The sequence below is a fragment of the Rhineura floridana genome, chromosome 14, assembly GCF_030035675.1.
Source record: "Rhineura floridana isolate rRhiFlo1 chromosome 14, rRhiFlo1.hap2, whole genome shotgun sequence".
In the NCBI taxonomy this organism is placed as follows: Eukaryota; Metazoa; Chordata; class Lepidosauria; order Squamata; family Rhineuridae; genus Rhineura; species Rhineura floridana.
The window spans coordinates 3,083,871-3,107,933 of NC_084493.1; the positions used below are offsets into that span (position 1 = coordinate 3,083,871).

General features: G+C 42.5%; 1 protein-coding gene across 3 annotated transcripts; it reads right to left on the bottom strand.

The window, feature by feature from the left end:
* Nucleotides 1-580: 580 nt before the first annotated feature.
* On the bottom strand, nucleotides 581-22,949 carry DIS3L (DIS3 like exosome 3'-5' exoribonuclease). Of its 3 annotated transcripts, none has more exons than XM_061595124.1 (17): nucleotides 22,699-22,949; nucleotides 20,505-20,655; nucleotides 17,165-17,293; nucleotides 16,244-16,379; nucleotides 13,475-13,651; nucleotides 10,352-10,430; nucleotides 9,219-9,401; nucleotides 7,762-7,931; nucleotides 7,488-7,649; nucleotides 5,876-6,123; nucleotides 4,749-4,841; nucleotides 3,657-4,190; nucleotides 2,477-2,631; nucleotides 2,214-2,392; nucleotides 1,591-1,736; nucleotides 1,235-1,409; nucleotides 581-1,147 (listed from the first exon to the last, which is right to left on the bottom strand). In XM_061595124.1, the coding sequence occupies exons 1-17, from the start codon at nucleotides 22,826-22,828 to the stop codon at nucleotides 842-844; spliced, it is 3,153 nt and encodes a 1,050-aa protein (XP_061451108.1). In that variant the 5' UTR covers nucleotides 22,829-22,949; the 3' UTR covers nucleotides 581-841. The 3 variants fall into 3 exon arrangements, with proteins under 3 accessions (XP_061451108.1, XP_061451111.1, XP_061451109.1); XM_061595127.1 differs by lacking the exon at nucleotides 22,699-22,949 and adding an exon at nucleotides 22,533-22,580; XM_061595125.1 differs by lacking the exon at nucleotides 20,505-20,655 and having other exon boundaries at nucleotides 22,699-22,780.
* Between the last annotated feature and the right edge of the window lie 1,114 nt (nucleotides 22,950-24,063).

The following is a 24,063-nucleotide window of genomic DNA, read 5'->3' on the forward strand; positions in this document are numbered from 1 at the left end:
CTCAATCCATGCTGGAAGTGACACTAGGAAAAATAGTGCCTTCAGCATGTCTCTGCAAATCACTACCTCTTGGTATATGAGTACCTAGACAGTGACTTGGCAAGGAAATTAGGGAATATCTTTTGTGCAGGCTTTTAGACCAGCTGCTTACAAATAACGTGCCCTTACATTGTTTTGCATTCTTGCAGAGGGGCTTTGCATTTTCAGTGTAATAAAATGATGGCCCAATAGCAGAAATGAAAATTGAGTGTTCAGATAAGCCTCCCTAACCCCCTCCAAATGTTGAAGTCCAACACATAGCTTAGATATCCCTGCTTTCCAGATGGTGATCCAAGGATGTAGGAAACTCTGTTGGTGTCTGAAGTGAGAGGGTGAAGAAATGAAAATAAAAATCTTGTATATTTCATCACTAAAATTGTTCCTCAAAAAAGGTATGACAAATGATTCATAATTAGGAGGTATATGTGAGTACAAACCAAGAGTTGTGAAAACCCGTAATTCAAATGCTAAACAGTGGCTATATGTTTTGGTATATAGCGATTTCCCTTATCAGACAACAAAATTTTAAAGAACTACTTAGTTGTCATATCAAATTAATATTTATTCCCTGAGATACTTTTGAGATATTTACAATTGTCTGTACTCAGTTCACAGAAGGCACAGTGCTATTTCATTACCATCCAGTGTTACAGGTGCGCTAAAGTACAGTTGCCCCCTTTCATAGATATGTTGTATTATACCATTGTTATATCAATAGCAGAGCCAACTAAAATCATGTATCACATCTAGAAATATTACTTTTTAGGACACCTTCAAAGCAGTCAAGAGAATAATGGAGATTTCATGCTCCACTATCTGCAGATACATCTAATAAAGCCAAATCCTTAATTTCCTCCAACAAATCATAGAGGCTCACACCCTGTGTCTGGCGATACTCCTCATATTCTTCCTCTATCACTCTTGTTTGGGCCTTGTCATGAGCCAGCTGAGCTTCCTCCACTGTCTTTGTTACTTCCCGTACCAAGTCTGTTCTAGATACGTGAGAGCTTTGAGAAAGATCCATCTCTGATGTCTTGTAGGCCTTGCAGCTTATCTGAACCTGGATCATATCGGCATGGCAACGAGAACTCTGTACAGAGATGTTTACCTTTGGGGACACACATAAACACCAAAGTAAGATTCTGTTTTGCCTTGTGTTAATTGACAGTACTTTGTATACAGGTTTGTAACTTACTGTCACATGGTCAAACAAGTTCAGAGTAACAGAATTCCCAATGGTAGGAGTGGAGGTAATTCTGCTGGGAAAACGTTGGAGGCAACCAGGCTTCCATTGGCAGCTCCCATCAGCTTGGCAAGACAGCACCAACCCTTCCTTATTTTTCAGATAGGCTGCCCCTTTAATTCCATACCTGTGACAGAAAGAGAGTAGGTGACAATGAAAAAAATTGAGAAAAATGGCCCCAACAAATCCCAGCGGAATAAATTCAAAGCAATTATGCTATAGTCCTTCCTGCACCTCCCAGTTAGCTCAGAGATGTTCAACTTGCCATGTGAACTTGCTTTTCTTGCTGCCAGCTACAGCTGCCTTACCTTGGCACAAAGACAAGCACACCGTTTGTTCTGATTGAATAGATAATCCCATCTGCTGTGCACTGTTCATCTCTGTCTGGGCTCTTGTCTTTGAAGTACATACACTGGAAAAGTTCTGTGGACAGTTTCTGGACATGCTGGGCAGCCTAACCAAAGAAAGCAATTTAGATTAGAAAGGAGGAATTCCACCATTTTGGTGCCACTGCAGAAAAGGCCCTGCCTGCTGTTCAAACATCAGGTCTGGTTTAAAGGGAAGCCAGACAGCCAAGTCTAAGATGATCTTAAAACCCAAGTAGGTTCATATGGATCAAAGGAGTCCTTAAGATAGTCAGGTGTCAGAACACTGAAGACTAGGGATGACTTCCTGTCTTGTCTATTCATGTTTATGAGGGTTAATATAATCACATTTTTTTTACAAATAATTGTGAATAATTGTGTGTCTATCTCCTGCTGAACTAGACCAAGCACAGACTCACTGGCATAGCCCTGCCTCCAAAGCAAGTGGCATGACTAATCCGCTCCTAGATAACCTGTTGCAGTGAATTAACCTTCGCAGAAAGTCAAATGTGCCTCTCTGAGGAGCCACTGCAAAAGCTCAAACAGATGCTTGCTGATCACCTTACCCTGTTTCTGTTATTCATGTGTCTACATAGTTCCTCAAGTTCTTTGTTGCCAAATAAGTTCTCCTTGGTGCGTGATTTATCTCTTTTTGAAGAGGCAGCCAACAGCAACCTGTGGACAATTATATCAGCATATCTTCTAATGGGTGAAGTAAAGTGGGTATACTTATCCAGAGCAAGACCTAAGGCAAAACAGGCAGGCTATTAGAACAACAGTGCAGGAGTTGGAGCAGGGGTTTAAAGAAACACACAGAGGCGGCAGATACCGTAGTGAGAGAACTCTTCTTCGGGGTAAGATCCAGTTGAAAAGTACAAGGCATTAGACATTGCTTGAATGGCCATAGATCTCAACACCTTATTCACAAGAGGATCGGAAGGGTCAACGGCTCTTTCCAGGGAGTCAGCTAATGCCTTGTTAGACCTATCAAAATTAATTTATTATTTATTATTTTATTTATATCCCGCCCTTCCAGCAGGAGCCCAGGGCGGCAAACAAAAGCACTAAAAAAACTTTAAAACATCATAAAAACAGACTTTAAAATACATTAAAACAAAACAACTTTAAAAACATTTTTTAAAAAGCTTTGAAGAATCATAAAGGTTAAAAAAATATTGTTTTTTAAAAATGTTTAAAAACATATTAAAAAGCAATTCCAACACAGAAGCAGACTGGGATAAGGGCTCAACTTAAAAGGTGTTAGTGATGATAGAAAAATCATCTAGCTGGCTGGGGCTGATGGGAGTTGTAGTTCAAAGAAGTAACTTTTCCAAGCTCTGATTTCAACAATGTAGAAGCTTCTTGTTACAGCTTTTGTGATGAACCAGCCCTGACCCCAAACTGTAGTCCTTAGACTTATCTGCATGTACACGTTTAGGGAGTGATTCCATACAACGCCAGCTGTTAGAGATCCAGCTCTAAGCTTTTTAAGATGCAGTGGATGGAGACTTGCGGTGTTTCTGAGCCACTCTTCTTCCTAACAGCTTGATGATCCCAGAGACTGGAGTTCTCCTCCTCCAGTCTCGGAAACTGTGCACTTCAGTCTACAACTCAAGTTGCTGCAAGAGGGTCCTTCTATGGCACGCTCCCGCTGGCTGCCCTCCCTCCAACCAGACTACAATTATAAGTCATTTTGAGACATTTTTGTAGTGCCAAATATAATAAAAACACTCTGAATACAGAGCAGAACCTGTCCCTGACTATGGCCTGGTTGGAGAGAGATGGCTTTTTTCCCTAGCCCAAAGTGGCTTATCTATAAAGAAATGGCAACAAAAACACTACAAGGAGAACTCTGGTTATGGGGCAGCATGTACATGTCATAATTAATGCATGGCCTAGCCAGTTATGAAAGTGCAAATAATTTGGGTAGAGAACTGTTGTACTTCATTTTTTTTTTTAAATGCAGGTTCAGTAGGGCCTTGCAGGCTAGGAGCTCCCATTCTACTTGCCGTGTATCTATGAAGAAGCCTTTTGCGCTGCAACATTCTCGGAGCTCAGAAAAAAACTCCTGTCGTGGGGGCGGGTGTTGGCGCAGGAGAGCTTGGTGAGGGAAACTCTCCCATATCTTCTTAGCCACCCAATGATTTGCAAGGATCATGCATTCAGCTATTGTCTCGTGCACTTCCAGTGGTTGCCGAGGGATGAGGTCATCAATGTTCTTTTTGTCATCCAGTTGCACTCTGACTTCAACCCCTTCCAATTCCAGTGCTCCACAGCTGTCCCGCTTTGCTCGAACATGCCAGGCTACATCAGTCAGCTTTCCTATTGCCCAGATCAGCTCATCTAACTTCTGTTTCCTTGTATTTTCATCCATTCCTCTGAGCTCTGGAATTTCATCTGCCACAGTCACGTCTCCATCTAGCAAAGCCTGTGCTGCCTCATAAAAGAGTTTGTAGGAAGAGCGAATAATGGTTCTGTGGTACCAAACATCCTTTATTTCATAGGAAGTTTTGTCAAGCTCCCAGATGACACTCACAGCATACCTTGAAAATAAAAACCGTTACAGATTTGTAAATAACGACACTTTGTGCAGTTTCTCGAGTATTTCAAAATAGATGCCCATAGAGCTGAGTTTGTTCGACACTCATAAAATGTATTATTTTTATGATACATAAAGAGCTGTGTTGGTAAAATCCACTTGCATCATTGAAAATACATGACATTCCCCCAATGCTCCCACTCCTAATTTTTGGTGGGGAGGAGAAAAAGCAATGGCCAACAAAGGAGAAATGGATTCAAGAGTCATATTTTAAGGACATGCTAGGTACAACTGCCATTTGATAGATTCCGAGACTGGCCAGGCTTCTGTGCTTGCTAAACACTTTGGAACATTTCACATAGTTTGTTTAGTATATTTAGATTAAACCATGGATGTTACTCATGAATTGAGTAAAGATGCAGAACACATTTAAAGTTAAAACACTACAAGGGGTTAATTGGGAGACACTGTCCCCCAAAGAGTTAGGGCTGAGAATTGGCACACCAACAAGAACTTGTCTTAATCCTTTAGATGCTGGGGCAGATCAGACTTACAAGCTCACCTGTCAACATTCCCAAGAAGAGAACATAAATTGGCACTCAAGACAGCAGGCAGCATGTCATAACGGCGATCAGCTAAGTAGTAAGTGGTGGCCCTGAGAAAATGGGAACGGAATTATTATAATGCGCTGACTGCCCATCTTAAAGCTTCAGAACATTTGGGAACATATTGCAACATGGTTGGTTTATTTACTATCAACACTAAATTTAGGATGGGCCATTTCTAATGTAAACAAGCAGCATCAGTTTCCGTGACGCTAGTATGCGGGTGAACGACGTTTTAATCCCTTGTGCTGTGGGGTTACTTATACTGATGTAATGAATTCTGAATAAGAGTGGTTGGCAGCTATAGGAAATGAACACCCCAAACGAACAAGTAAGATTACTTCCAGTTTGAAACAACAGCCGAAATACTGAAACAATGTGGGCAACTGTGTATCTAAACAGAGCTTTCAGTTATAAGAAAAGATTTCCTTGTGATGACACTTACATGACTGTTTCTGCCATCTCTTCCCTATATTGAAGTAATTAGTCACTATTGTTTGTTTGAAAGTAAATCATTCTTGGTACAAGTTATTAAAATCACCATTCAAAAGAATGATCATTCATGGCGTTCCCAAAGCCTTCACAAATGTTGGAGTTGTAAGATGTTTAGTTTCCATAACTGAAGGAGAAGCCTCTGACATTTCTAGTATGTGGATGTTGAAGCCTTCTGGTGTCCTATGTAGTTTGGCTTTTGTGCAACTCCCCTTACTTTTAATGCAGCCTGATGAATTGTGTCTCTGAAGGTTGAAAACCTCTCTTTTTACTGGGAACTGTAGTTTGTTAAGGGTGCTGAGAATTGTAGGTCCGTAAGGGGTAAACTACAGTTCCCAGGATTTTTTTTTTCCAGGGGTGGGGGGAGCTATGGCTGTTAAAGTGCTATAAATGTGCTTTAAATGTATGGGGTGGATATGACCACAATGAAGTAATTTTATTATACTTTGTAATTTTGTTTTAGGATTTATTTTTGTACGTATTTTTATAGACTCTTGTTCACCACTTGGGTATTTTATTGTAAGCGGTATAAGTTCTTAAAATAAACAACAGAGAAACAAACCTCATAGCTTTTACCCAGAAATCAACCCACCTTGCTCTTGCCTCAATATCAGTGTAAGAATTGGCAGCCACAAAATGAGTTACATCTGCAATGTGAACACCCAGTTCCAGGTTTCCGTTGGGTAGTGTTCTGATGGACAGCGCATCGTCCACATCTTCACAGCCTTTGGGATCAATGCTGAATACTAAGTGTGTATCCCTCAAATCAACACGTTTTAGCTCTTCTTCTGGAGTCACTTTCCATGGCTTCTCAGGGCTAACAACTGGCATCTCGCACATCTGCAGGAGAAAAATCCTGCCTATCAGAGGTTATAGATGAAAAGCTGACACCTTTTCATATTCTCTCTTAAGAGCCAGTTGGTAAAATCTGTTGAAGAAGGCTCTGCCCTTGATTTCTATTGAAATCGGATAGACCCCCTCAATGTAAGAAGTAAAGAGTTTGCTTTTGTAATGTAAGACCCTAAATTCAGCAATGATGCAACGCAACTCAGCCAGTGTAGTGTAGCGGTTAGAGTGTCTGAATAGGACCTGGGAGACCAGGGATCAAATCCTCACTCAGCTCACTGGGGGGCCTTGGGCCAGTCACTTGCATCCTTTTCGGATGAAAAGTGGCCCCTCAGCCTAACCTACGTCACAGGGTTGATATGAGGATAAAATGTGGGAGAATCATGTACCCTACCTTGAGTTCCTTGGAGGGAAAGGCGGGATATAAATGTAATAAATAAACTTTGCTTTTACCCCTAAACCCATTACAGAAAAGGAGCCATAAACAGGCCTATGCCATGAAGCAACATGGAATTTGCAGAATTCAACAGCCTGAAAATATAAAAATTTAATAAAAAATAAAATAAAAACAAGTTTGTAGCCCTCAGCAGCAAAGATAGATTTGAAAGTGAGCAGGCAATGCCTAGTGAATGTCAGGGGATGGAGCTTAGGCAGGGTTTGTAAAGGTCAGTTTTCAGGATCTTGCAAAGCTTTTCATGCCTCTCCATGATCAGGTTAGGTTAGTTTACCTCTGCCTCCTTGCATCCAAAAAGGATGCAAGTCAGCTCATAAAGGTTAAAAAAGAAATACATCATTCAAACAATACTACAAATTACATTTTACAGCTAATTAATTTGTCATATATCCATAACATCTACTTAAAAACGTGTGAGTTCTTGGGAAAAGACCTGTCTTCTTCGGTTAGGATTCCTTTGCTGCAGACCCCAAGAATCTTCACTTTTACTGCAAAGTCATAAGGTAGCTCTCACAACTTCCATGACTAACAGAAGCAAGACAAATTTTGGAAAAATAAGAAAATTATGTAAATTTGCACCATTTAATAAAAGTTGCAGAATTCATAAATTTGTTTGTTTTGTATGGTTCTGTACGGTTCTGTACGGTTTGTATTCAGACCTTTGTATGGAAGGGTTAGTGCAAAGCACAGCGAGCTCTAACCATAATACAAAAGTTCCCACAGGCCATCATCTTCACACTATCAATTATCTGAAATTACATGATGTTTCCCCAATACATGTAGTAACTTATTTCATGCAATTGATTACATTGTGCCAATTGATGTTATAAACAAAACCATGGGAACAATTATACAATTACCATTTACCAGCCAAAGCATTAAAAAACAGCAAATCCAGACCAACCTGTGCTTCGGAGAAAGGATTAACAGAAACGCTATTTTCCACCAGGATAGTTTGAATTTCTCCTTCAAGATCTCCAATATGTCCTAAAACCCGCACAAAATGTCCATTTGGATACAACGATGTTGATTCCCAAGAATCAATGCGTACGATAACCCGGAAATCCTGTTGCAAAACCGTGTTGTGCATCAGAACACCAAGTCAACAACAGAAGACAATATTTAGCCATTACAGACTGGAACATGCCTGATATTTATGCACCAAATAATGGTTTTACCTGCAGAGCCTCAGCTTGCTGTGTACTAATTCTGATCTTGGGAATCCTGTAATCCCAAGGTGTTACAAGGACTTTCTGCGTATTTTTGCCATGTGACTGGTTCTCTTCTTTGGATGGAAAAGTGACCACATAATCCCGCCAGTTCTTCTGTATGATGCCAACAACTTTACCTTTGAAAGAGGAATAACGCCGTGATTATACATGAGTGCCAAAAAAGAGAAGCAAAGCACATAATAAGGGAGATATTATAGATAAATCCTTTTACAGGAAGATCTATCATGCCCAAGAGGCAACAAGGGAATTGATAAAATTACATAGTTGGTCTATGATGTGTGCTTACAGGACTCGCCGGCAACTTTAAAATGCTACAATGCATTTTAGACAAGATCAATAATTTATTCTTCTTAAGTAGCAACCTGTTTTTAAAATGGTACTTCCTACCAAGATTGAAATAACAGTCTTAGGCCCAAAGGACACATTAATATGATTTACAAATTTCAGGTTACACTAAAGAAACCAAGTGCAACTAAAAAGTTGTTAGCCAAGCAACTGCTGAGCTTGAACAGGATAACAAGAAGGCACATTAACTAGATGTGGATGACAACTTGCTCAGAATTTGTTCTGCCCTAGCACAATCCATGAAATGTAGCAGGGAAAGTGGCTATTTGAACAGGATTTCCCTTTATTGTCTTACAGCATTTGTATGGCACCCCATCACATCAAGTTCTCTGGGTAGTTTACAATAAATAAATAAATTATTATGAATAATAATAGTTTTAAAAATTGAAATACAAAGTAAAACATAATTAATGCAACAAAACAGAACTCACCACATCCTCAAAATTAAAAAGAGAATTTAAAAAACCCCAACAGAAGCCCAAATTACTTAAGTTCTTTAAAAGGCCCTGGTGAAGGTTTTCACCTGATGCCCCAAAGACCACAAAGATGGTGCCAGGTGAGCCTCCCTGAGAAGGGGGGGTGTGCTAGTGAAATGGCCCTGTCCCTGATGGTTGCCTGCCTCTTTTCATTTAGCAGAGGCACCCAGAGCAGGGCTTTAAAACCCACACTATACAATGGGTCCAAAAATAGAGTGGGAACCACCACCACTTTCTTCTTTAATACAAATTTCCCCTACAGGGATTAGGTGGGCTTGCTAGAAACAAAACCTGTGGATGGGGTGATAAAGTTGGGCCGTGCTTATGTTCTAATTCCAGAACACTTGTTCCAGATATATACAGTTCTACAAGACACAGTCACACAGTAATAACTGGATTTTAGCATATACACAAATTATTGTTCAATCATATAACTGACATCAGACTTCTGTTCATCTATATTATTATTGTATATACCACTTAATACTATTGTCTATTCTATCAACAATTTTGTTTTAGAGTGTTTTTAGGGACAGGCAATCTTTCAGATAACCTGGTCCCGAATTACTCTCCACACCTTACCTGTGGGCATAATAAGTTCACTGCCAGCCTCCCCAGAGGTCCTGTCTTCAGTCTCATTCTCACAGAGGGCAGCAGTCCGTCCCTTCCACTCACTCTGGGGTAGTAATTGAACTGCTACCACATCACCATGGATTGCCCTGTTCCGAGCTTTGGTGCCGTAAATGAGGACATCGTTCTTGAGATCTGGGTGCAAAGAAAGGAGGAATGACTCAGCAGAACTAGGGCAAGAAGCAGATTCATGTTTCCTTCCTTTGCGGGGTGATCTCAAAGTCTGACTTCTCATCTGCAATGTTTCACAAAAAAGGGAACACAGCTGGACTCTCAGGCAAAAATATGAAATAAAAATGCACATGGCTTCCCAGCCACACTTTACTGCAGTTCATCTGTATACAAGATGACCTGCTGAAGCTCATAAAGCTACTCTCATTGCTAAGCTTGCTAAAAGCATGTAAAGGTTTATAGGAGCGAGCCAGAGCATGTTAAAAGATCTAGGCAAATTCTTTGTAAAGAGTAACTGCATTATTATACATAATATTAGGGTTGCCAAGTGTCCGTTACTTTGAATAAACTGTCCCATATTGCAGGACATCACTCTATTTCATTTAAAGTAGAATCCAATCCCTTCCTGTTGCCGCCCTGGGCTGCTGCTGGGAGGAAGGGCGGGATATAAATCAAATAAATAAATAAATATTGATCTCATCACTACTTTTAAGGGAGACTTACAGAAACTTTAGGGATGGCTTTCCTGACAGAGGAAGAACCTTATGAAATAAATCTCATTTCTTCCCTCTCCCCACTGTTCTGTGGAAAGAGGCACTCCTCAGCACCTGGAAAACATTAACCCAAAGTGACTGCTAGAGGATAGATTAAATTGAAGACAACACCTGCTCAGAAGTTGAATTACAGAGTGGGTGGAATTAGAAAAACTGCCTAGTGTGGGGGAGCAACTGCCCATTCATCCTGGCTGTGGCTGTCTGGTTGGACTCCCTGCCTTCCTCCCCACCAGTCTAAATGGACAGCAGCCACCACTGTGCATATCAAAGTTGTGACGGAAGAAAGCAAGCCAAGCCAGGAGAAAGTAAAAGCAAAACCAGGTGCACGAGTCAAACTGTAAGTACTGAATTGCTTCTCACCTTTTTCTTTGTTGCCAAGGCCTTGAAGTCGCACAAATGCTTCCACCTGCGCTCGATGCTTATTCACATTCAGGACCCCCTACAATAAATTAGAATTCAGAACTAGGCACAGCGAATACACACATACAGGCCTATGTGTATTGCAGCTCTACAGTAACGTAGCTTGAGGTTTGGTACCATGCTGATGACACCCAGCTCTTTCGCTCTCTTTTTTATACGGTTCCAGGGAGACAGTAGAAACTCTGAACTGTTGTCTGGAGTCACTGAAGGATGGGATGTTGGCCATTAAAACTGAAGCTCAATCCGGACAAAACAGAGATGGCTCCTGACCAGAAAGAAAGCCAAACATGGAAAAGGCTTGTTTTCCATTTTGGATGGAGTCTGAAAAGCTAGTTTGGGATGCTCTTAGAGCCACCACTGCTGCTTGAGGTTCTGGGTAGTAGCTGTAGCTTGGAATGCCTTTGTCAACCTTAGACTAGGGTGTCAGCTGTACCTGTTCCTGGATAAAGCAGATCTGGCCACAGTGATGCGTGCCTTTGTTATGTCTTGTCTGGATTACTGTAATGTGCTACCTGCGGAGCTGCCCTTTAAAAACATTCAGAAACTTCCCTGGTTCAAATGCTGCTGCAAAAGTTCTGACTGGGGCCATCTTGCTGGATCATGTGACTGTCCTGTTGTTTAGGCTGCAGTGGCTACCAATCTGTTTCTGGGCTCAATTTAAGATACTTGTTATCTTCCTTTAAAGCTCTATATTGTTCCTATCTGAACATTTCAATCCCTTTAAGGCAGTGAAGGAGGCTCTCTGGTATAGGAGGCACCAGTTTTTTTAACTCCCATGGGCAAATTTGGATTTTTGAGCAATAGTTGCAGGCACCACTCCTCTGGTCACTTCTCTCCCTGCTCACCCAAAAGAGAGAACGTGCACATATATCACTTTTACAAGGGATGTGGGTAAAAGCCAGATCCAGCAGAATTAATCTGAGCTTTGAAAAGCACATAGAGCTGAAAGAGGAAGTGGGAAAGAGTGGCATTCTTCCAACTTCCTCCTTCAGCTCTATGAACTTTTCAAGAGAGAAAAAGGTAACCACCAGGGTAAGGATACTATTGCGCCCACAGATGTTACATTGGCTTGGGACCCAAGTACCTAACAGAGCACTTTTCCTAATATCAACCATCTTGGCCCCTGCAGCTGACAGGTGAGGCCTTGTTGTTGGTGCTGCCGCTGGGGGCTGCCCAGTTGGTGCTGGCCCGTGACAGGGCTTTCTCAGTGGCGGTTCTCTGAGGAATGCCTTCCCTGGTATGGTGCACCTGTCTCCCTCATTACTGACTTTCAGGAGAAATTCTGTTTACCTGTTTACCCTGGTATTTGATGGGCTGAAAGATACTATTCTTTGTAACCCTGAAATCATTAGCTGAGAGAATGTGATTATTTTTTAACTTTTTTTAACAATACTGATGTGTTTGCTGCCTTGGGAGCCTTCAGGAGGAAGGAAGGGATATGAATTGAATAAATAAACAATACATTAGCAACTCCTGCTGTGTATCTGAGGCCCAACTGGTAGGAACATGGGGAAGCAGTGCTCAGATTATGAACCTCTCTACCCCAGGAGATCCATTTGGCTCTCCCTAATAATGTTTTGTTGCTTCTTGAATTCATTTGCTCTGGCAAGCAATTTGTACTGTCGTCTGGCTAGTCTATTTTTTAAATTGCTGTATTCTGTCTGCTGTGATCATTTCATTGAAGTTATATTTGAATGATTTTTTAAAAAGTGTTTTTATATTAATATTCTGTCTAGTTAGCTGCTTTGACATCTTTGGATGGAAAAGCCGGGTTTGAATTAACTAAAATAAATAGGATCTGCACACAGTGCCAGATCTTGCCATTGACAACGTCATTCCCCATCAACCCCATAATGACCTATAAAGGCCATTGGAGACATTTCAGTGAGAGACTCCGATTTATCTTCCGCACAGACAATGCCCACTTTAGGGCAAACCAACAAAGAAGAGAAAAACCTATCAGAGATCTCTGATATCAAAGAGATCTTACTTACAGAATAAACTTTGTCAGTGTTTTATGTTTTGCATCCGTACTCTAATCACTACCACTCTGAGCATTTCATAGAGAAGAGGCACAGAAATGTTATAAAAACCCATTTACTTTCATGGTTTGCTGCCCTGGGCTCCTGCTGGGAGGAAGGGTGGGATATAAATCAAATAAATAAATAAATAAATAAATAAATGGTTCTGTGAACACTTTTGGATTTAGTACCTATTTGTAGCTGAAACAGTCAATTCCTTTCTAATCCTAAATCCATCTGACAAATGTTTAAAACGTGCTTGAAACCTGGCAAGCCTGTTGTTGTTGTTATTCCTAATCATATCACTTGGTCCTTGCACCCTACTAAGATCAAATCAGGCAATTCAAAAAGATGGAAAGTTCTAGTAGTTTAAGATCAAACTGCATTTTTTGTGCATGGTGCAATTGTTAGCCACGAAGCCAATCCTCTATCAGGCTGATCTGGAAAGGTTTTAGCTCTATGAAAATATATTCAGTTATTCAAGGGCAAGCTTCGATTTTTCTACGCACATCTGAAAAACTGCCTCTCCTCCTACATCTCACCCTGGTCACTTAGGTCTGTGGATAAAGATCTCTTGATGGTGCCACATGCCCCTGCTATCAAGCAGGCTGTGACTCAAGCAAGTGCTTTTAGCATTGCAACTCCAGTTCTCTGGAATTCTCTGCCCTTAGAAGCAAAGGGGCAGCTTGGATATATCTTTGATGTTTCCTGAGAACTTTTCATTTCTCCCAAGCCTTCCGTTTTATTTCTGTAGATTTTAATTATTCCTTAATACCAAGTTTCCAACCCTCCGGAAAAATACCAGTATTATTTATTTGGTTAAATACCTTGGCTAGTACAGTTTTTCTTATTTTATTTTGTTTTATATTCCATTTCTGTACACTTTTTATGCTGGTTGATTGTTTAGCTGTACTGTATTTTGTATTTCCATCTTTTACTGTCAGGTGGATTTGTTTTTTGTTGGAGATTTTAAGCTGCTTTGTGGAGGAGGTTTGTCCAAACGCAGAGTATACATGTTAAAACAAAACAAATAAAACAGAACCTGTATGTATCTCCCTGATTTGATCCCTGCTTCCAAGGTTTCCATAGGGATGTGTTCAGCATACTCCTTCCCGTTATTCTCTTGGCTTTCATTTTCTCGTTCACGCTGTGTGTGGAGTATAGAATCGAAAAGCTCATGAGCAGCTGTTAAATCAGGCCAAAAGTAGTCCAGGTAATTCTGTGCAGACAGACAGAGAGGAAGAAGATTATTCCTGTAATTCATAGAATGATAAATAGTAGAGCTGGAAGGGGCCTATAAGGCCATCAAGTCCAGCCCGCTGCTCAATGCAGGAATCCAATTTACAAATGGACAATACATAATATAATGGAAGCTCTAACCAATAAATGAGTGGGTGAGAGCAACACTGTACCAATCTTACTAGCAATATTAATCTTAAAGACCGACAGTACTGAAATTGTCTGGCACACTTCGACATATAATTTTGAAATTTTTGAAGGGATGGTGAATCTGTGGTTATATTTAAGCATGGAATACGTTTTTCTTAAGTGTTAGTTCACCACTTTCCTATTAGTGAGGCTGCCTTGATGTGTCTGAAAACAACCTGCTGTGTATGAGAGGGGTAATATACAGAGCAAAACCATTTTAAATGTAGCAGTAGTAGTAATATGCAGTATTTTAAGATCTTCTGTCTGCCAACTGCCAGCACAGGGAGGCTGCTTTCATCATGGGCTGGACAAGATCCAGCTGCTCAGCCCCCCTCCTGTGCCTTGGAGGATTTGGGGGGAGGCATAATGAAAATTGGTGGCGGTGCTTGCACTGACTGAGGCTTTCTGTGAGCAAAATGTCAAGATTTTTAAATTAACCTCCTTTTGAGATATTAGGACTTGAGTTACTGACAATTTTACAAAACAGCCAACTTTAGGATTTTTCCTCCTCAGAAGAAGATACTTAAACTCCATGGGGTTTATCTTTCCCCCCTTTGGGCAGGGAAATGATAAAAAAAATGGAACTGGTGATATTGAAATTAAGGCCCCTTGGAGGGGTCAAAGTTAGCAAAAAACACATCTTTACTTGCTTGCTGCTCACCCTGTACTTCATGTAAAGTAGTTAAAAAAATGCAAATGGACTGTTTTCAAGTCGATCCCAATTTATGGCGACCCTATGAATAGGGTTTTCATGGCAAGCGGTATTCAGAGGTGGTTTCCCATTGCCTTCCTGAGGCTAAGAGGCAGTGACTGCCCAAGGTCACCCACTGAGCTTCATGGCTGTGTGGGGATTCGAACCCCAGTCTCCCAGGTCGTAGTCCAACACCTTAACCACTATACTACACTGGCTCTCCATAAAGTAGTTAACAACTATATAAAAATGACATCCAGACTATGGTGAATAAAACTTGTTTTTGGTTGAAGTTGATGTCATTTATAGAAGCAGATAAAGATAACACAAACCCTTGCAGCGCCAGTTTTTAGATGAGCCTCCCCCCTTTCTGACCCCCCTGTAAATCAGAGGTGCTACATAAATTTTCTCTAATTATGTTTTTGATGTGTCATATATATATATATATATATATATATTTTAAAAAGGTGCAGCAACCACCCCCTGATGAAAGTATCTGGAGTGACCCTCATGTTACCTTAAAGGACCTATTCCAAAACTGTCTAACAGCACCATGTCTACTCAGAAGTAAGTCTTACTGAATTCAATGGGGCTTACTCCCAGGAAAGAGGGTTTAGGATTGTAACTTAAACCAGTGTTACACAATCAATTTATTGGGCCAGCTCTAACTCCTGACCACTACCTTCAATCCATACACTGTCCGAGGCATCTGCAGACTCCGAGAGCCACTGGAACCTAATCTGACACCAAATTTCCTTATGATGCATGCATGCGCATGTGCAGCATCATAAGGGAACAAGGACTCCAGGACTGGGGTACTGATAACTACTATGAGCAGCAGAGAAAAGTGAGAGGGGCAATAAAAATCATAGGGGAAATGCCAAGCTTGGTGGACCTGGTCTTCCCTGAAGACCGTTACTTGAGAAATATTATTATTGTTGCATATATATCTAATCCTTCCTCAAGGAGTTTTTATGATGTTTTAAAGTGTTTTTAGTGCTTTGTTTGCCGCCCTGGGCTCCTGCTGGGAGGAAGGGTGGGGTACAAATTAATTAATTAATTAATTAATTAATTAAATTTATTTAAATAAATAAGGAGTTCATGGTGGCATACATGGACGTATCTTCTCCGTTTGCCTCACTTCAATCCTCAAAGGTGGATTTAGGCTTCAAGGTAATGAGTGGCCCAAGGCCACCCAGTGAACTTTATGGCTGGACAGAGATTCGAACTTGGAGCTTCCTGTTCCACCTTCAGCATTAACCAAGCCCCACACTGGCTCTCTCAACAGTGACTGCAACTATACCATGTATAATACAGGAATACATATGGTTAAGTCATATGGAAGAACCACATACACAGCCTTTGCCAATCACAAGCAATACAGTAAGAGCAAAACGAAAGAATTCAGTTTCTTTTAAAGGTTTGCGACTATACGCTTTAGGAACTGTGAAGCTCTGCATCAATGAACAGTTGAGTCCCATCCTTTCTCTCTAGGAAGTATGTTTACCTTCCCACGTCTGGTGTAACTCAAGAGATGTTTTACCACAGAACGGGTCCATTCAGTTCATGTTGCTTTAATTCATGCAAGTTAAGAAAAGTCACAGGGGCATTTCTTTGGGGAAACTTCAAAAGCGTCAGCGTCTTGAATTGTTTGCTTTGCCATTACATGAAGGTGCAGTACAGGGAGATTACCTTAAAAGAAATCACAAAGACACCTTCCGTTTCACTTCCAAGTTGCTGGATAGAATCTTCGTCGTCTGTTACCATGACGATTGGCATCTGACCCGAGAAGTGATTATAGTACCAAACAGATGCATTGTAAATACTCCTAGGAGAGCAAACATTCACATTTGTTAATCTATGTCATGTTACATTTTGCTTTCCTGTTTGGTTGTGCCTAGCATTGGCATGTTAATGGTTACATTCCTAGCTACATATCATAAATATCTACGATTAAGCCACCATAAGGACTTTTATTCTAGAAGATTAACAAGCTTGTTTAACCTGCAGGATCAGGCCATTGGCCCATCTAGATCAACATCCTATTCTCACAGTGACCTCCCAGATGCCCCAACCGTTAGCAGAGCAGAGCCATCATCACTAGTAGCCAATGACAGCCTTACCCTCCATGCATTTGTCTAATCCTCTTTTAACACCATCCAAGTTGGTGGCCATCACTGACATCAACAGTGGAGCAAATTCCACTATGTGCTGTGTGAAGTACTTCCTTTTCTCTGTTCTGAATCTTCTAATAGTCAGTTTCATTGGATGTCCATGAGTTCTAATATTATGTGTGTGTCAGAAGAACTTATCTCTAACCACCCTCTCCATACCTTGCACAATATTATACATCTCCATCATGTATCCTCTTACTCAATTTTTCTTTAAACCAAACAGCCATAAATGTTGCAACCTGTCTTCATAGGGGAATTGCTCCATCCCCTTGATCATTTTGATTGCCCTTTTCTGAACTTTTTCCAGCTCTACAATATCCTTTTTGTTGTTGTTGTTATGAATCAGGTCTGAACTACGGGCTGGGAGTTGCTGACCACGATTTTTAACAATTTTAATGAGGCTTTTAACTGCCAAGACTACATCATCCTGGGCACATACCTTGTCTGCCACTTCTCCATAGATTCTCCTCTCTCTCTTGGCAAGTAACAAAGCAGCTGGAATTCGTTAAAAAACATAATGCAGTCATGACGGGCATCCTTTACTAAGTTTCGCAATTTATTGTACTGCCTGCAAAAGAAACAAATAAAATGTAACTATCACAGCAGTACAGCTGTATTATTTACAAACAGTAATGGTAGGTTGTATCCAATTTAGTCCTACTCATACTCTTTGAAATTAATTGACCTAAGCTAGTCGTGTTCATTAATTTCAGTGGATCTACTCTAAGTATGACTAACCTTGGATACAACTCATAAATTGCAACAAAGGATCATTAATCCATAGACTGCATATGTTGAACATCCACAGGCAATGCTATTGCTAACGACGAATTTGCTCTGTTAATTATCTAAATATGCATGCATATTATGCTTAAATATAGTAGCAATAGATTTTTAAAAATTACATTGCCTTGGCAATCCACACTATGAGCCTTTAAAAACATTTTCTTACAAAGTGCATGTATGAAAACTGCCACTTTGAACATAATTGAGTTCTTATCAGAACTAAATAAAAGGAAATTAATGGATTGATAAAAAACCCGTCTGTGTTAGATTACAGAACATACAACATAGGACCAATACATTGAGGGATATCTGTGCACAGAAAGCTTTTACCTCTCTTCTCCCTGCCCTACATATACAAGAGGCTGCTGATGCAGATGGTATTCTGACTCCCAGTGGTCATTTCAAGAGGGACTCCACATTCCTGCTGTACTTCCTGACATCTGAATTGGGCCATACAGCTCTCTCACTACAAAATATCATGACTAAAACATAGATTCTGCTTGCACATCTATATAGCAAAAACTTAAAATTATAATGAAGCCTCATGAAACTGCAATACTGAGAGTAAAGTCTGCAGTGCTGAAAATAAAGAGTTGAAGAGTTAAATATTGGAATAATAATGCATAATCGTTGGTATATCAAAGGTGCCAGTTAAGCAATTAATGCACAATGAAGAAATGCCTCATTGGGATTTCAAAAATGTATAGTCACTCTGAAGATATATGAACCATATCTCACTTATGCCAAATTGAAATGGAAATGGACTGCCTTCAAGTTGATCCCGACTTATGGCAGCCCTATGAATAGGGTTTTCATGGTAAGCAGCATTCAGAGGGGGTTTACCATTGCCTCCCTCTGAGGTTAGTTCTCCCCAGCTGGCTAGGGCCTGCTCAGCTTGCCAAAGCTACACAAGCCAGCCCCTTTCTTGTCCTCAACTGCCAGCTGGGGGGCAACTGGGCTCCTTGGGACTCTGCAGCTTGCCCACGGCTGCACAGGTGGCAGGGCACCTAACCCCTGAGCCACTCACTGTGGGGTGATCTTTAGATGGCCGTTGACACCCAGGAGACATGAGCAGGGATTGGAACTCACAGACTCTGGACTCCCAGCCAGGCTCTCCTCTCCACTGTGCTATACCAGCTGTTATTATGCCAAATTAGTCCGGTCAAATAAAGTGACTGATGTGGGATCAGTGATTTGTGGACTGCAGCGTTTCCCCACCTAAGGCCCCCCAGCGAGTCTCAGACTGAAAAAGGACCATAGCAAAAGACAAGGGCCATGCTATGCGGAAAGAGATTAAAATGGACTTTCAGGCACCCACATGGGGAGTTGCCAAAGGTTAAAAAAAAAATGCCAGCAGTGAGAATGCATTAAGTATTTTCATTAACTTGCCTTGTTATGACTGCGGATTAGAAATGCTGTCATTACCTCTGAAATATATTCATAGATAATAATACTATAATTAATGTCTGCTAGAGTAATCACTGATTAACCTTTGTGGCCCCAAGGGCATTTGCAATACAGATGTGCTCACAGAATTGCTGTTGCATACTATTAACCTTTGTAAGTCTAAAAGGAAGGACCAGCAGAGGAGCAGCACATTTCCAGGGTTTGGTTCCATATTCCTTGACGTTCACAGTGCCCCTGTAAAGCTGAAATAAACCTGCCAGAGGCATAATTTGTATAGAACTATCTATGTACATGGTACGTTTAACAAAAGGAGAGGGTGTGGCAGACCTCTGTCCCAAAGGGCTCACCATCTAAAATACACCCAAGAAGTTACAGAGGAAGGGGTGGAACGGGGGCATGGATGGCAAGGGAAGAATATGGGATTGTTTCAGTTACTTTGGCTGTTGCAATTTTATTATTATTATTATTATCATCATCATCCATCATCAACAACAACAATAAAAAATTATAGACAGGTTCACAGAATAAAGCAGTGCAAGCAGAGCACGATAAAAGCCGAATACACAAAAATCCCACAGAAACACAAGCTCTATAAGCAATAAAATCAACAAGCTCTGAAAACAATACAATTATCCCTACAAACTCCAAATACAGCAAAACAATTTTCTTCAGATATAAAATTGATATTTAATCAATGACTGGCACACACCTCAGGGAAGGCTTTCTTAAACAAAAATGTCTGTGCCCAAGTATCATGACGCCAGGTACCTGCCTGATTTCAGCTGGCCACTGATTCCAGAGAGCTGGGCCTGCTACCCTTAAAGCTCGGTTTCTATCCTAGGCAGTGCATCTCTGGAGCACATAGCACTCTCAGCAGTGCCCCATCTGAGCACAGTTGCCAGGCAGGGATATATTGGGCAAGGCAGTCCCTTAGGTATTCTGGTCCCAGTAAAGTATAAGAACTGGGGGTGGCTGGCTCCACAGGGCTGCTGGAAAGATGAGCTTTGAGGACTGACTTAAATAAGAGAGGCGGCTGTATGAAGGATCAAGAGGGCATGTGGAGAGGTTAGATGAGGATAACAGGGCAGTCAGCTCATCAAATGGCACAGCCAGTGCTGGCTGGGAACTGCTGGACCTGGTGGAGCAGCCAAGGAGTGGGAAGTCAGTGGAAGTGTGGCCAATTTGTTCTGATTTTCTCTCCATCCTCCTCCCTTGCAAAGATACTGCAGACACCTAAGCAATGCAGTAGGAACCATTCTGGCAGGGCTCTGCTCCACCTTGCCCCGGTGACCAGCCTTCCATGGGAACAGGGGAGAAGAAAGAAAGGACAGGAGATGCCAGGCCAGGGAGAGGTAGGAAAGCAGAGAAGAAGAGAGCGCTGGAAAGGGCCTAGCGGAAGACTTACAATTTATCACTGAAGGAGAAAGAAAAATCTCGAGATGAAAGCCAGGCTGGATTAGGGGTAGGGGTGAACCGTTAGCAGGGTGCTTAGGGTTTTCAGAGCAACGCCAAAGCATACAGGGAATAATAAAAGTATATTGTATAGAGAAAGACTGACTTTTGAACCTCAGTGATAAATTAGATACCTGCGGCCCCTTTGATGCATTGCTTGACACGCTGTTTGCATGAAAACAATGCCCCTTAGCTCTGGGAACTCCAGTATCTCCAGGTAATCTTGGACTACCTTCCAGTCAGGTACAACATAATGGGTCAGATCATCAGACAGTAGTTTCCCATCTGAAACAGAATTCAAGTATTACTCTTTCTTTATTGCCGCAAGAATCCGTGATGCTTTACACAGTACGTTTCTTAAGGCCACCTGTCAGGGATGCTTTAATTTGGACTCCTGCATTGAGCAGGGAGTTGGACTCGAAGGCCTTATAGGCCCCTTCCACCTCTACGATTCTAAGGCGCTTATACAGTAGTCTAAAATTCAACATAGAGGAAAGAAGCAATGGGGAGAAGTGGAGTACGGGAAACAGGGAAAGAATATGCAGCCACTTTGGTTATACATGCTTAGGGTCAGTTACAGGTTTAGCTGGAGAAGGGAACCTTGGCCAACCTCTTGGCCTCCAAATGTTTTGGATCAAGACTCCCATCAGCCCCAACCAGCAAGGCCAACAGTCAGGGATGATGATGTGGCTGGGGCTGAAGAGGAGTTGTAGTTCAAAACATCTGGGGGCAATCAGGTTGGTGAAGGTTGCTCTATGCAAACGAAAAATATACAGCCTTGGAGAGCCTCAGAGCCATCTTTCTAACAGGGCACTACATTTTTTTCACGCTGTGAATGGCAATTGAGGTCTAAAAGAGGTCGCATTGCAGTAGCAACTTGGCAACAGGAAAAAAAACCTTGTTTTAATAGTAAAGGCATAGGCCACTTCAAAGTGCAGCCTGCCAATAAATTTTCTTTCAGGGGAAAGGGCAAAAGGGTTTATTTTAGTTGTCATGAGCCATTTGACCTTAAATTCTGATGGAAAATAATGTAGTGGAGATATTCGGTCCTCTGCACATCACCACACCACACAGCATTCCTGATTTTCTATAACAATGTTAGCAATGTTAGCAAGGAGCCATGAAAAAGATATGAGAATCCCTAAATTTGGATGGAGGGTTCCACAAGTAACAAGTTTTGTTCTTGGAAGTCCCCAGCAAATCATTCCTGTGACAAAAATTATACAGGAGGGTGGGTGGGTCTGATTCATGCAATGGTTTGCATTTGTAAAGAAGCTTAATCCAGATGAGGCTGAGGTGCTGTGGGTGGGGAAATCTGCTGATCTGGAGGGAGCTGGGTGACTGCTACTGGATAGGGTTGCACTCCCCCTGAAAGATCAAGTCTACACTTTGTGGAGATGGTGGGGTCTCCTCTAGTATCTGGTGATATCAATGGTGGCACAGATGGCATATGTTACCAGGAGTGCCTTGTGTCAGCTTTGGCTGATTTCTGAGCTGCAATCCTATCTAGAGAAAGCGGATCTGGGTTCAGTCATTCATGCCCTGGTTCCATCCACATTAGACTACTGTAACACACTCCATACGGGACTTGCTGAAGATGGTTCAGAAGCTACAGCTATTGCAGAATGCCACTGCCTGGCTTCAAGTAGTCGAAGCATGTAACACCCATTCTGTACCTGCTACACTGGTTGCTCATTAAAGTGCTGGTGGTTACCTTTTAGTTTTAGACATTTGGGAGCAATTATTTAAAAGGACTGCCCGAAGATCAGCCACAGAGGCCCAGTTACCAAAGGAAAACAGATTGACAGGCACGACAGCCAGAGCCTTTCCAGTGGTATCCCCCCCCCCATTGTTTGTGGAACTCTCCCAAAGGAATGTACATTTGGTCCCCTCTCTAGTTGCTTTAAATTGGTCTTAAAGATATTTTTGTTGCTTTCAACTGCTGTCCCTGGTGTGGAGTTTTAAAACAGTTTTTGTTCTGTGTTTTATCTTTGATGGTCTGGATTGGGATGTTGTTTTTTTTAAACGCTGCTGCCTTGTCTGATGTATTTTATGTTTTTTTTCCATGAGGATCCTTTATGACATTGTTTTAAATATATTTAGTAAATATAACTGTAGATCATTACTGTACCGGTTTCGGCACATGATCAGCGACATCTTACCCAGCGTCACGCCCAAACCTACGCCTGAGCCCTGGAAGGACGTTCCCTCCACACGCCCCGCCCCCTCCACCTTGAAGCCTGACGCCCCTCCCCATCCCTAAGCCCCTCCCATTTCCGCGGGCGGCCGCCCCTCCGACCGTGCTTCGCTTCTGTCTCTCCCACCTACCGCGGGGACAAGCCGCCCGGCAGAGGGCGCTGCCGCAAGGCACGTCGGGGCGCAGGTAATGCTCGCGCACCACCCGCACGGAGCGGCCCTGTAGGCCCCGAAGCTGGAGCACCTTCTCCGTCCGCTGCATCGGGAGAGGGAGGGGGGGACGTGTGCGCGCGCGCAATAGGAACGGGGTGAAGAGGGAAGAGGACGCGATCTGGAAGCCACGCCTCCAACGGCCGCGCCTCGCCCCCGTTCCGGCGTCCTGATTCGTTGCCGCGGCCGCCGCTGGTGCTAAGGGGAATATGGAGGCGGGGAAGGGGCGTGGCCACCACTGAGGGGAATATGGAGGGGGGCGCGAGGCCAAAAAAGGGCGGGGCTAGCGTGAAATGGCGGGCAAAGCTGTCTGAGGGGAGGAATTGAGGGGAATAGCACTGCGCTGCTGGGGGAGCGGGCGACGGGGAAAAAAGAGTGGTCTTGTTTCTTTGTTCCTTTTGGTGTGTGTGCCTTGGTTCGCTTTTCTTCCATGAGGGCCGCAATCCAGTGCACGCTTACCTGCGTACATTGAATCCAATGGAACTTACTTCTGAGTAGGCATGTATTGGATGCCTTCAAGTCCTTAGCCAGCGGTAAGCGCCGTTGGACTGGACCCAACGTTACCCAGAGTAGACCCACTGACGTTAATGGGGATGGCTAACTTAGGCCTGTTGCTTTCAGTGGGTCTGCTGTTCTGAGGAGATAACTTCGCTGGACACGACCCGCTAGTTTCAGTGAGGCTTACTTCTGAGGAGGCACGTAGAGGATTTGCTCTAAAATAAGCATCCTGCCCTTCCAGTTAAAAATCAGTATTCTGAATTTTTAATCCTGCGCTTCTCTGCCCAAAGGAGGCCTCTGAGGTGGCAGGCAACCATAAAAAAAAAGCCCTTTGAGCCAAAAATCAAGAAGGGGGAGCTAAAAAATGAACAAATACAGCCCCGAAAGCAAAGATTTGGTGTTGCCCAAATGTTTGGGCAGACAGGAGTTCTGTTGAAGGGGGACAATTAGCCAGATGTTGTGGACTCCATCTCCCATCAGCCCTGGCCAGCATGGCCAATGCTCAGGGGTGATGGGACTTGTAGTCTACCACAGCCAGAGGGCACCACCTTGGCGTGTCTACACAAGGCCCTGTCTCTGGTACCCCCTCTCTTTGTCTTGAGCACTTCTCTTAGGGCAGGCAGGGTGGTTAAGCAAGCGTTGCTGGACTGCAGATCCCATCATCCCTGACCACTGGCCATGCCACGCCAGTTGGGGGTAAGTGGAGATGAAGTCCAACATCTGGAGGGCCTCTCGTTCGCCAACCCTGGCTCAGGGAAGGAGGATATACTGCAGCATTTTGAACAGGCC

Bases quoted from the DNA above. Each gene is read 5' to 3' on its own strand.
- DIS3L (XM_061595124.1), bottom strand. From the start codon at position 22,828: ATGCAGCGGACGGAGAAGGTGCTCCAGCTTCGGGGCCTACAGGGCCGC. The intron at 10,431-13,474 runs GTTCTGTTTTAT...AATTTATTGTAG, and splicing joins AATCAGGGAGATACATACAG to GGGGTCCTGAATGTGAATAA. The intron at 4,842-5,875 runs GTGGGTTGATTT...CCATTTTCTCAG, and splicing joins GATATTGAGGCAAGAGCAAG to GGCCACCACTTACTACTTAG.